Genomic DNA, 13,138 nt, shown 5'->3' on the forward strand with positions numbered 1-13,138 from the left:
ATTAGTGCTCTGGGGCTCTTCTTCTCCAAACAAGAAAAGATCTCTGTGCTTTTTCCTTGGCAATGTTATCTCATATGAATAGCTTCCTACTTTGATTTGTTTAGAGAAAAACATGTTGCTTAGGTTGAAGGACTGACTCCTTTCTAGGACAGACCCATTTCCTACTCAAAACCTACTTACTCAAGTTCTCTGCCTCATGCTGTGGGTAGTGGTGTCATGGCACAGCCCTGTCTTATCTAATTGCTGAGCACAGAGGTGAACATCCTCACTTCCATGACTTGTTATTCCAGATGTGAAATGAAGGAGCAGGATTATATGCCTAAACTGAAGGCTCCAGGGCACACAGGAGCTGTGGGAATACTGATGCACAGCAAACTAGAGATTTATGGAGCCCTTCCTGACCCATGTCCCTGAGAACAAAGATAGCAAGATGCAGGACAAGAGTTTGTGATCTCTGAAACCCACCTGGAAGGCCAAGGATTACTGCTGTCAGTGACGCTTCTGGAGGCAGAGTGTGGCAGGTTGTGTATGGAGCATCAGTTCTGGGATGGGATCAGCTGAGAAAAAACACTGTCAGGAAATTCATAATCATATCTCTCTTCTAATCTTTACAGTGTGAGGTAATTATTAATTGTAAGCAGCACTGGGCCAAATTGTAGTGGCATTAGAGTGCTATAAACCTGTGATATTTCTGCTTAAGAGTGTGGCTTTTCTCCTGAGCAGTCAAGACCATAATGCTGACAGATAACAAACATAAGGGAGAGAGTCAGCAACTTTAGGCCAGATGGAGAAGCTGTTATGTGGAGTCTGGGTGGGTCTTTCACCAGCTGCATTGAAGACATGAAGTTACCACATTCCTCTCTGCAATATTGCTCCAAGTGGACTTAGGTAGCTGATAAGAGCAATGCCATCAGGTGCCATCCAGGGGGAAATCTAACTGTTATAATAATGTTCCAAAGGTGGAAAGTCTGGAGCTGATTGGCTGGTGCTCCATGGAAAGCTCAGCAACATGCCCTATATATTGCCAGAGATGAGAGGGACCAGCTTCTGTTCCCACTGCAAAAATGGGCTCCAGCATCTTCCCACTCTGCCTGACACTTCTGCTATGTTCTGCCTATGGCTCTCCAGTCTCTGTAAGTAAAACCTGATTTCTACAGGCTCCTCTCAGTCCAGAGGCATCTCATACCTCATACTGGTTGTATTCCATTCTCCTCTAGGTGGAACACCTCTCCAGTGAAGCTGGTAAGTGCTGTGTGAGCTGGATTGAGTTTTGAAGCATTTCATTCTACTTGATGTGAGCCACCATGCCCAAACACTTTCTGTTTTGGCTGTCTTGCAGATGCTGGAGCTGGTGAGATATTCAAAGACATTCCCCAAATCAACTTGGGTGAGTTCATGCCTAAATTCTCATGAGGCCTGAAGAGTTGTGAGCATAATGCTGAATTTTCAGTATTGTAAAGGAGGCTGATGGTCAGGTAGTTCATGGTAACAAGAAAATTAAAATCAAGTGAGCTCAGAATTACCTTCCTCTCCCTGTGACTCCTGAATATTTCCAGGGCTGCAACTCTGTGTAAATAAAGTATGCAGATATCTTGTTTCTGAAGTTTGGACAGACCCATGGTGCTAAGGCAGAAAAACACTATGATTTGGAAGGTCTCTGCGGTCCCAACTGCATTTTCTGCCTATCTCTATATGATATTTATGAAGTTTTGCAAACATGGAAAACAAGTTATATATTTATTGATCACTGTCCCATTGTGTGATTCTTGTCACTGCCTGAGAGCAAGCAGAGCTCATCAAAGGTGAGCATGGATAATGGTGCCACCACAAAGGCAGACATCGCCAAGAAGTAAATACTGAGTAGAAACTAGAAACTGCTGTTACTTTTATTATTACTTATATCTCACTGTATAGAGGCTGGTCCTTATTTATTTTCTGTAGATGTCCAAGGACATTAACTTTGCCTAAGCAGGTTCAATGTGGTTTATGAAATTAAATACATTTGAAATTCATTGACACTATCTTTGATTAAATTGCATTTCAGCTGCTGGACTGGACCTCTTTCAGGGTGATATCTTACTCCCTGTAAGTAATTAAAAGCTTTCTGTTGCTTGTCCTAATTGTTGTTTTTTTTTTGCTACAAATCAGCTCATGTCCCTACAGTAGATGCATCACCAGCTGTTACTTCTCTTTTCAGAAAAATCAGCGAAATGCCTTAAGAAATGAGACCTACAGATGGAAGTTCCCCATTCCCTATATTCTGGGTGATGACCTAGGTAATGCAAACATTTTATTCAGATTTTATCTCCAATCCTTAATTGCACTGCAGTCACTATGATAAAAAATTTGCCTTTTCCAGAACTGTTTCAAATTTAAAATATTAAACTTCACTACTAACTACTTATTGTAGTCTTGTTTGTAGCAAAATTATTTTTCTTTCTTCTACAGCTTCTATAGCAAACCACAATTCTATCGAATTCAATAATATCTCTTTTCAATCCTTTTTCCTTTGGTTCCACATGTGTCTCTGTACATATCTTACCTCTCCAAGGTGAAAAAACAGCAACATATTAAAGGTTCTGTCCTTGTTTTCCAGACCTGAATGCCAAAGGAGTCATTCTCCAGGCATTTGAAATGTTCCGCCTGAAATCCTGCATTGATTTCAAGCCATATGAAGGAGAAAGAACCTACATTTTCTTTAGCAAACAAGATGGGTAAGGGTAACATCAATTTCTGTTTAGTTTTACTTTAGAATCAGCTGGGAACTCATTCCATTTAACTTCAGCAGTCTAAAGGTTTGCTGTCAGCAGAGAAAAAGAGGTCACCAGGAAAACAACTCATCTTACATTCTTAGACAAAGAGTTTGCAGGCAGCTGCTCCCTCTGCTGACTGTTATTTAGATGATGAGCTCTGAAGGTGAATCCCGGCATCTCTGGGTTTTCATCAGCTACTTCTAGTATGCCATCTAGGGTTTTTATCCATTTTGATGCAGACCCCCATGTAAATCCTTTTAACTTAACAAGAATGTTAATGTGAATAGCTAGAATTTAAGTCTGGAAATTTTTTGTAAGATAGAAGAAAAAAAATAGGCAGTGGAAAAACAATCTATTGTAATATTTCTATTGTTTTGACATAGATCTTCTTTAATGAATGGTCTCTCAAAATCTGAAAGGGTTTTATGCACAGAGATTCCAGTTTTCAAGGATTTATTTCCTACTTTAGGAAGGATTTATTTCCTATTTGAAAGAAAACGTAGAAAAGCACAAAAATCTTCTTACTATTATCAGCTGTGATTATTTCTTGTTTTCCCAGTTCATGTTTCTGCCTTCAGCTCTTCCTTGAGTGTCCTATGACACTTCTCTTACAAGTTTACAAGCAACATGATTTTTGACAAGTCAGTGTTGAAGATCTTAATACTGAAAATGCATTTTCACACCTCTGGCCAATGCAAAGCATGGTCGCTGTTAGAAAGAACCAAATGTTGCTGTTCTAAATACTCCTGGGTCTTTTCTCTAGTGCAAGTTATTGCAAAAACGCTCAGCCTGTTTTGATGAATTCACTGTTTCCATGTGTGTTGTATGTTTTATGTTTCTTGGCCAAATGGCAGCTGATGCAGGACAAAACTTCTGTGGCTTTCAAAAATGCAGGGTGAGCTTCTCTGACACAGTGTAAGTAATGAAGTGATAGCTTCTGAGGGTTAGTTCTGCCTTCAGGCTAGAGTATTTTTAGGGTATCAAGGCAAGTGGTCAACATCTAAATAATGATTTATGTGACTCCTTTAATATTAAAAACTTTTACAGTCTTACTCTAAATCCAGTGAGCAGATTGAAAAGTTAAATACAGAGAAGAAAACTACTGAATAGAGAGTAAACTCTCCCTCTTTCTCAGGTGCTGGTCCATGGTGGGGGACCTGCAGACTGGACAGAACCTCTCAATTGGGTCAGGCTGTGACTACAGAGCAATTGTGGAACATGAGATCCTGCACGCTTTAGGATTTTACCATGAGCAGTCGAGGATGGACCGGGATGACTATGTGAATATCTGGTGGGATGAAATTATTGCAGGTGGGTTTGAACGTTAGATTTTGAAAGTTAGATTTTGCAAAGTGCAGATTTATCAGTATCCCATTTTTACTTCTAGATTTAAAGACCTTCCTAAAGATAGAATTTTAGAAACAGTGAGCCACACCTGAGACCACTGTAAATTAAGAAATTTTGGTTCAACTTCTCTGGTCAAACCCAGACATTGTTTAAGGCCAGAAGAGAGAGGCACTGAATGGAAATCAGGACTTCTATTTCCCCTTGGCTCTTGGACTGCTCTGATCTCCTATTTTAAACAAATTCCCTTCTCTGAATCTGTTTTATTTTACCATGTAATGCAAATTGTAAACTTTTTAGATTATGAGTTTTGAGATATCTCTTCTCTAGGCAAAGATCCTTTCGAAATCTGAAAGGTTCTTATATTCAGAGATTCAGACTTTCCTGAATGTAAAAATATTCACTTTGCACATGAAAAAAATCTTAAAATTATTAGGTCAGATGGGAAATATGAAGTAGAGCTCTGTCCTGCTCTCTCCTACCCAGTTGTGTCTCTGCAGGTTCTTGCCTTCAAGTTTAGTATCGCCACATTCAGGAGCTTTATGAGTTTCAGCAAACTCTTCATAGTCCCCCTGACCCCTAGGCAGTTTTTCCTGTTGTCCCCTGTGAGAGCTGATTCTGTATTACATAACAATGATTTATTTGAAAAAGGGTGACTAGAAGAGGGTTTGGGGGTTTTTTTAATTATTTTTGATAAAAAGTGCAATTTAAGTCTCTGTAAGAAAACAATTCCGAGCTCTTATATAATCTCAAGCCTTGAACTGAAGACCTTTGTGATTTGCAGAAGGGGAGGGTAGTTGTTAAGCAGAGAAAGTTTAATTACCCACCAGCTCAGTCATGTGCTGTTTGGTCTTTGAAGAAGAATGCCAAATATTCTGAAAACATTATTTGCAATTGTAAATTGTAAATGCTGGCAAGCTCTTTTTACTTCTACACCAAAGCATGTGAAATGGCTCCCTCTCTTTGCCCTAGCAGACACCTTCATAATGAAGAACTTTCTCTAAGGACAAATTACTTCACCAAGAAACCATGAGAAACATGTTCCCAAAAGCCATTTCAATAGAAATGTCATATCAATATTGTAAATATAGGGTAAAAATATCTTCCTTTTTTCCTCAGAGATTGCTAGGGCAGTATTTATTTCAAAGAAGAGCAGAACCTGAAGACACTTCAGGGCTGTCTTATTTGTCTCCTCCATGAGTTTCAGTGCCTCTCCTTCTCCATATATGATCTAATACCCTGGGAAATGTTTGCATCAATATTCACAGACTCTGGAATAGAGTACATTAATCCTTAAACTTAATCCTTCAGGATCAATATTCACAGATTCTGGAATGGAGTACATTAATCCTTAAACTTAATCCTTCAGGATCATTGCTATTAATTCTAATCTAACCTCCCATGTATCCCATTCTTTACAGCTCATTGATATTCATTTTTGAATTTACTGAAGTCACCTGTGTAGCACAGAACTGCAATCCAAAGACACTACTTTGTTGTCCAAATGACAAACACAAATCTTGCTAAGTTTTAATATTTTGTTGTGAAAGAATTGCTTTTGGGTATATAATTTGTGTCTTAGAAAACTGTATCCAAGGGGACCTGCTAATGCCATTTCCTTTCCATTTTCCCTAAAAAGGAAGCACTTTTCTCTTCTTTTACCAGGCAAAGAGCACAATTTTGCGAAGTATGATGATACCTACATCACTGATCTGAACACCCCCTATGACTACGAATCATTGATGCACTATGAACCATTTTCATTTAACAAAAATGAAAGTGTCCCCACAATCACAGCAAAGATACCAGCATTTGATGACATAATTGGACAACGTTTAGACCTCAGTGCCATTGACCTGGAAAGACTGAACCGCATGTACAACTGCAGTAAGTCAGAATTTAATCATGGCAAACAGTTTCTTTGAGACTGAGCCAGGCTGGTTCACCTCCCTTACACCTCAAAACCCACAAAAACTCTTCTCAAATGTGCTTGAAGAGGTATGGGACAAACATGTGGTGTGCAGATAAACACAATCAGTTTATTCCCTTCTCATTCCTTTTTGGCTTTTCTCACTGTCATTATTTTTGTGAAAACTAGTCAAGGAAAATCAAACAATTCACACGTTTTCTTCCACACTGCTCCCAGGAGTTCAGACTTGTGGTTGTGTTCTGCCTGTGGTGTGTGGGCAGCCTTGTTGTGCTTTTTTGAGGTGAATGCAACTGAACTTTGTCCTCTTTTACTGACATTTGGACTTAATCAGATTATTTTTCCCCTGGGATTGGCTAGGTCTAGAGTCCCACACTGCCTAGGTGTTTGCTGAGCTGGTTGAAGATGTTATCACTGATCAGGGTTATTACTGAGATGTTGTTGTCCCCTCGGTGCTGCCAGTGGAAGCATCACTTTGCAGGTAAATTCGAGCCAGCCCAAGGTAACTGGGTGGACTTTGCTTGGAGTGGAAGGACAGAGCTCAAGTTCATCGATGAGAGAACTGCCACAAAGAACAATAACCTCAGCTGAGGAATGGTTAAACACAGCAAGGCTGGCAAATAGGCACAAAGACAGTCACCATCTGCAGCTGTCACATGGGACTTATTAACCTTCTGCAAAGAGGTCAAAGATTGTTGTCTTTATCCAGGGAATCCCTCCAGGAATCAAATGTTTCCTCTTTCGAGTCACTGGGCTCACATCTGCTAACGTGAGGGTTGTCTTCTCTACAGGATGGTTATACAATTGTAAACAAAACTCCCCAAAATTAGAGTAGAAATTTTAATGAGCTAGTAGCTCACTCTGACATGACCATGTGTGTATTTTTTTTCAGCTTCAACTCACACCTTTTTGGACCAGTGTTCTTTTGAGTTTGAAAACATCTGTGGTATGATCCAGGGCACTAACCATGACGAAGACTGGGTGCACCAACAGGGCAGCATGATGGGGCAGGAGGACCACACACTTTCTGGGCAGTGTGGAGGTAAAAGAAAGAATGAAACACTTTCTGAGCTAGATTTTCTCCAGGGTTGACTACAATGATGAGTTCAGAGAAGTTGTTAAAGACTCTAGACAGTGTTTGCATTCCCACTCTCACTAAACTTTTTCAATTTAGTGGAATGTTGTCCACACCAGCAAGATCAAAGGGGACAAAGAACAGTCTTAACTAGAAGTCTTTTAAATATAACCTGGAAAATTATTTACTGCAACCTCCAAAGTCTATGTAAGAATTATACTGCCTCTTTATAAGAATCAAACAGCACTTGTAGCCACTCATAAATGTGTTTGCAATGCAAATGGGAAGTTAAGCTTGTGGAATTCTAGTTCTGGAAGTAGAAGAAAGTTGCAGATATTTTATGGTAGGAATTCAGGGATACTTTTTATTTTGATGTGGTAATTTCACCATTTTTCAAAGGAAGACTTTCTCAAAAATAGAGCCCCAGTCTCAGTCACAGGATTCTTGTTTACAGCTGAGAATGAAGATTAAATCCCAACAGGCAGTTCTGAAAAGCAAGAGCCTAATTTGCCATTGTTTAGACAAGGTAAACTACTACACAACTCCAAGATAAAGGTGACTTCTGTGGTAAATTTTCCCTCAGTAGAGGGGGATGGATTCCTTACCTAAAGCACATTCACTTGTGCTTTGTTACTCTTTGGCTTGCTGCACTGAGGAGTAGTTTATTCCCCTCAAGTGACCCACCCACTGGAGAGAACAGATGTCCAATATAATGCGTTTGTAATGTTGGTAGTTATTGATCAGGCCCAAGAACATAACTCAAGAAAACCACCTGGTATTTTCTCAAAATACACACTTCAGCTGATTCTTCATTCTTTCTTTCCTCTTTTTCACCTTGTACAGTACAATTGTAACTGGAAAAAATAATTTAAATGAGTTTTGGAGTTTATCGCATAAAATAGAATTTGCCTGAACTGGGCACTTAATGTGCACTTAGGTTTTCACATCCAGTGACTCAGTACAAAATAAGTATCAACGTTTTTTGAGGAGTTAATGGAGAGGGGTGGGTGCCTCTGAGGATCTCCAGAATGTAGAAATGAATTGCATGAGTAGAGAGTGCCTCTCCTTTTCGTACCTCTGAAGTGTCATTGACTCCATCAAGAATTTCTGACATTTTTTGAGAACTGGTTCTGCAATTATTTCAAGTGGGGGTAAATTCTAAGGTTCTAACATACATGGATCCTATTTTCCCTAGGCAGTTTTGATATTCTGGGGTTTTGACTTGTTGCCAGCTAAACTGAAGGAGGGAAAATACAGCTCAACATTTAGGGAGATTGCTGAAGTCTGACAAGGCCATATTCTAGTTGCCATAGGTACTTAACATTGCCTTTATTTGACTTTCTTATCAAAAAGGAGGTAGACTCTAGATCATTTAAGGGTTTGTTACTATAACAATTGCAAAAAAATTCCCTGCTTCTCATTTGGAGCAAGAGTGATCATACTTGAATTTAATACACTTAAAATTAAATTAAGTTTAACTGATGGTCAAGGGTCATACATTGCATAGAGCAATTTCTGGCAAGGTTTCTGTGGATATGGGTTCAAAGCATTGCTTCTATGTGGAAGGGAATAAAGATAATTCCCCTGACTGATTAGAGAGAATCTGATAAACAGCTCAAGGCCCTTCACTAACCCTGCAGGGAGCTGCACTGCCTTTATGCAGCTGCAGGTGTAACTGTTGGAACAGATGATCTTTAAGGGTCTTTCCAACCCAAACCATCCTGTGATTCTAAGATATGTTATCTTGGACAAGAGTCCATGGAACTTTCACACAACAGTTAAACATAGTTAACTTATTAATTTAATCATTGACTAAACTGAATAACTGAAAAACAACGCAATACAGATAAGACATGACAACTTCATGTGATACCAAGATATGATAGATGTGCAAATGGTGAATCTTTGTAAATATGAGGATAAAAGCAGACACTTCAAAACTAAACACTTCAAAAATGTTAATGAGAAATAGAGGAGCAGGAATTCATAAGTAATTATCTTATGGTGATTCACTGAGTTTTGAAGTGTTTGTGCAATCTGTAAAAAAAGACCTTCTGCATGTTCAAGGTCAAGACAGTGTTTTGTGTCCAACCCCTGTTTATTATCTTTATTGCTGATAAGAAATTAACTTACTCTTTACAAGGTAATATAGCTCATGACCTCTAAGATCTCATTTTTAGATTATCTTCAGTATAAATAAAGTAAAAAAGATTATCTACTGGTTGCTTGTTGTCAACACTGAACTCTCTGCCTCATATATCTCTGACATTCCTGAGGAATCCAAATTCCATTTAGACCAACTAATGCAAAACTGATGTGAGCTGACAGCAGTGAGTTCCATACATACACTGAACTGCTCCTCCTGTCTTTGATGATTGTCACATGTCATTTCCTTTATTGTTCCTGTTAAGTACTACTCTTCTGTTTGCTAAAGGAGTGGAGATGACATTATGAATTTACACCATGCAGAAAATGTGTAAACAGGCAGTGACAGACTGCCTTTTCTTCCCAGATGCTGGCTACTTCATGTATTTCAACACCGACTCTGGCCAGGCAGATGAGGTGGCAGTCCTAGAGTCCCGAATCCTTTATCCAAAGAGAACTCAGCAGTGCCTCCAGTTCTTCTACAGGACCACAGGAAGCCCTTCTGACAAACTGATCATTTGGCTTAAGGAGGATGATGGCACTGGGAACGTTCGCAAGATGAGGAAGGTTCAAACCTTTCAAGGTAATTCTGGAAATAAGATGAATATTTGGCTAGAGAGGAGGAGTTGTCTTACTGTGCCCAAGAATGCAAAAGACTGTCTCAGAAACAGAAAGATTTTCCTGAAGTTACCAGAATATCTTGTAATACAGCTAAGAATTTTGATATTACTTAAGCACATTTAACAGACAAACTGTGGGTTGTAATAATGTAATTTTGGTGCTTCACAGCAGAAGTCACAACATTCCTAATATTATGTTACACTCAGTGATTGAGAGGGACCCTAAGCCATGCTGGAGACAAATGTCTCCACAGACTTGTATGTGATCTAAGAGTGGGCTGTTCAGGTGTGAAGACTGTGCTCTTCTGCAGTCAATAAGAACCCCAGACTGATTTGTAGATAGCGGGAAATAGAAAAACAGATGAGTTTTGGAAATTTGAACTGGATTCACCACTTTGGGTGGTATGCTAAATAGGACAAACTCAGTCACTGTGGCTCCATGTGATTTATGTTGTCAAAACATAAGACCTGTCATAGGCTGCAGCAGTTTGCAGTGAAGGATACAATCCATGAAAAAGTGTCAGGAACACATTGGGTCATTGATTCCCATCCTCTTGTTTAATCCTAGCCCTTAGGCTGTTGTCCTTTATACTGGAGGCTGTCATTCCCCAACATGTGAAGAATTCTTTGTACAACATGTCCAAAGCATTGAGATGACAAAACAATGTGGATGTATTATAGTCATAATATCAACTTAAGATCTCTGGCCGTCAGGACTCTCTGAGGGGTCCAGTTGTCTAAAAGTGCAGCTGGAATGGATGGCTAGGGGCAAGTTGCTTGATATCTCTAATCACACTAATGGTAATGTTTTTCTTTCCTTTTACCAAAGCGGACAGTGACTCCAACTGGAAAATTGCCCATGTAACCCTCAACGCTCAGAAGAAGTTCCGTTACCTGTTCCAAGGACTGAAGGGCAACCCCAGCTCTTCATCGGGGGGGATTGCCATTGATGATGTGACTCTGACAGAGACCCCCTGTCCCACAGCTGTGTGGGTCATTCGCAACTTCAGCAAAACCCTTGAGAACTCATCCAGCAGCGTTATTGAAAGCCCCCGGTTTTACAGCCCTGAGGGTTATGGATTTGGCATCAGTGTGTTTCCCAACTACCAGAACACTGGCTATGCTCGCATTGCCTTCCACCTGTGCAGTGGAGAGAACGATGCAGTTCTGGAGTGGCCAGCTCTGAACCGCCAGGCCACGCTCACGGTGCTGGACCAGGACCCCGACGTCCTGAAAAGGATGTCCTCAAGCAAAAGCTTCACCACAAGCAAGGACCATATTGGCTCAAGTAAGTGGTGTCTGCCTGCAGGAATGTTGACAATGACAGCCAAGGAATCTGAGTAAGAGGACTGGGTGTAGGACTCAGAGCTGAGAAACTTCGGCCGTATTTCCCAATTTGGGACACTTTCCCTGTGTGTGACTCAGAATTCCTGCCTGTGGAAGACTGTATAGCACGAAAAGTGACACATAAAAAGTTGGTGTTACTATGAACAACCACTGGGATATCTGAGCTTGACTCTAAATATAGATTTCTTTCCAAGAGCTGGGAAATCCCATCCTGCCTGTGGATTATCTATTGTGATAGGTGACATATCACCACAGGTTGATGGAATGCCAGCAGGGTGCCATATTCTGTCACTAAACAATAATTTAAGTTAAAACTGCATTTTGGAGGCTCAGTCAACTTCAACATACTCAGTGACCCTCAGCCTATGTGGTCTGAATGCAGAATATTCACCCTTTCTCACAGATGTGTTAATTCAAAATTGTTCAGCCTGGAGAAGGCTGAACAATCAGCGGGGGCTAATTGTGGCCTTCCAGTACCTGAAGGGAGCCTGCCAGAAAAATGGAGAGAGACTATTTACAAAAGCAAGGAGTGCCATGACAAAAGGGAATTGTCTTCAAACTGAAAGAGGGCAGATTTAGATTGGATATTAGGAAGAAAATCTTTACTGTGAGGATGGTGGGGCACTGGAACAAGCTGCCCAGAAAAGCTGTGGATGCCCCATCCCTGGAGGGATTCAAGGCCAGGTTGGATGGGGCTTGGAGCAACCTGTTTGAGTGGAAGGTGTCCCTGCCCATGCCAGGGGGTTGGAACGAGATGATCTTTTAGATCCCTTCCAATCCAAACTTTTCTGTGATTCTATGATAGAAATAAGAATAATAGGTCAAAACTGAGTTTCGTACAAAATACAATACTACACATGAATCTTCATCCCTTTCTACTTTTTCTAGTGGAAGTTAAATACATTATTTTTCAGCTGGAGCTTTTAAACCTTAAATGTGAATACGAATATGAATAAAAAAATTCACAGTAATGAGCAAAATCAGCTAAATTTTAAACCATAGATACTTACAAACTGATTGGGGAGAGTCCTTACTCAGGAGGGAACTCCTAGCTGGTAACAATGAGGATGCAATTTGTGTTTGTTTAGTTCTCAGTGAAAGAGGAATTGTGGAATTTCCATGGCTTCACATAGTCTAAGAATCCTTGTGCAGATCTAGCCTGAAGATCACCTGGCACCTTTAGTTTGTCAGACCTCTGGGATTTGTTTGGGAATTTCAGGCCTGAACTTGATTTTACAGCATAAATCCCCTTTAACACAATAATGCAGGAAAAGGTCATGTCATACTTTGAGCTGCACACCTTTATGATTTTCATTTTCTCTTTGCAGGTAGTGGAACTATAATATGGGATAAACCATCAATTGCTGGAATATTTGATGAGTCATGCAATTGCAACAGAAGTGTAGCCTGGGGGTGGAGTAACTTCATATCCCACAGCCAGCTGAGACGAAGAAGCTTCCTGAAAAATGATGACCTGATTATTTTTGCAGAATTTAATGGTAAGGACCCCTTTCCTGATTCTCCTTACAAAAGAGGCGATTCTTTCTATTTTCATATATTCCAATAACTCTTGACACTTGTCTCCAAGATCTCTTCTAATGGAGATCAACTTTAAAAAGCATTTCTGTGTCCTAGTGTCAGGTGGGGGAGGTTGACTAAAGTGATTGTGAGTTAAGACGGATATAAATGGCAGAGTGTTTTAAAATCTGAACTTCTTAGAACCTTTAAGCACCCTGACCAGTAACTATGTCCATTTCTAAGCACCAAACATGCTAAAGACCATCCCCAGTGTGTTTATTTCCAAATAGAACATCCTCACAGAACATCACAGATTTACCCAACTAGTTTCTGTAACTTCAATATTATTTTCTATCTTGTGCTTTAAATACACAGAACTTGTTTTGGTACAGCAGGAGCTCTGTAAAGG

General features: G+C 40.0%; 1 protein-coding gene across 2 annotated transcripts in view; it reads left to right on the forward strand.

The window, feature by feature from the left end:
• The window catches only part of MEP1A (meprin A subunit alpha), a 51,854-nt gene that overhangs the window by 28,210 nt on the left and 10,506 nt on the right, over positions 1-13,138 (forward strand). For both annotated transcript variants that reach the window (XM_023924287.2, XM_086875626.1), the window contains 12 exons: positions 960-1,133; positions 1,218-1,242; positions 1,340-1,387; positions 2,045-2,085; positions 2,198-2,276; positions 2,597-2,714; positions 3,889-4,064; positions 5,763-5,984; positions 6,917-7,066; positions 9,612-9,827; positions 10,694-11,152; positions 12,540-12,710. In XM_023924287.2, the coding sequence (XP_023780055.2) occupies positions 1,065-1,133; positions 1,218-1,242; positions 1,340-1,387; positions 2,045-2,085; positions 2,198-2,276; positions 2,597-2,714; positions 3,889-4,064; positions 5,763-5,984; positions 6,917-7,066; positions 9,612-9,827; positions 10,694-11,152; positions 12,540-12,710 (1,774 nt within the window). In that variant the 5' untranslated portion in view covers positions 960-1,064. Of the gene's footprint in view, positions 1-959; positions 1,134-1,217; positions 1,243-1,339; positions 1,388-2,044; positions 2,086-2,197; positions 2,277-2,596; positions 2,715-3,888; positions 4,065-5,762; positions 5,985-6,916; positions 7,067-9,611; positions 9,828-10,693; positions 11,153-12,539; positions 12,711-13,138 lie in introns of those variants that run through there.

The sequence above is a fragment of the Cyanistes caeruleus genome, chromosome 2 (assembly GCF_971803275.1).
Source record: "Cyanistes caeruleus chromosome 2, bCyaCae1.hap1.1, whole genome shotgun sequence".
NCBI classification, from domain to species: domain Eukaryota; kingdom Metazoa; phylum Chordata; class Aves; order Passeriformes; family Paridae; genus Cyanistes; species Cyanistes caeruleus.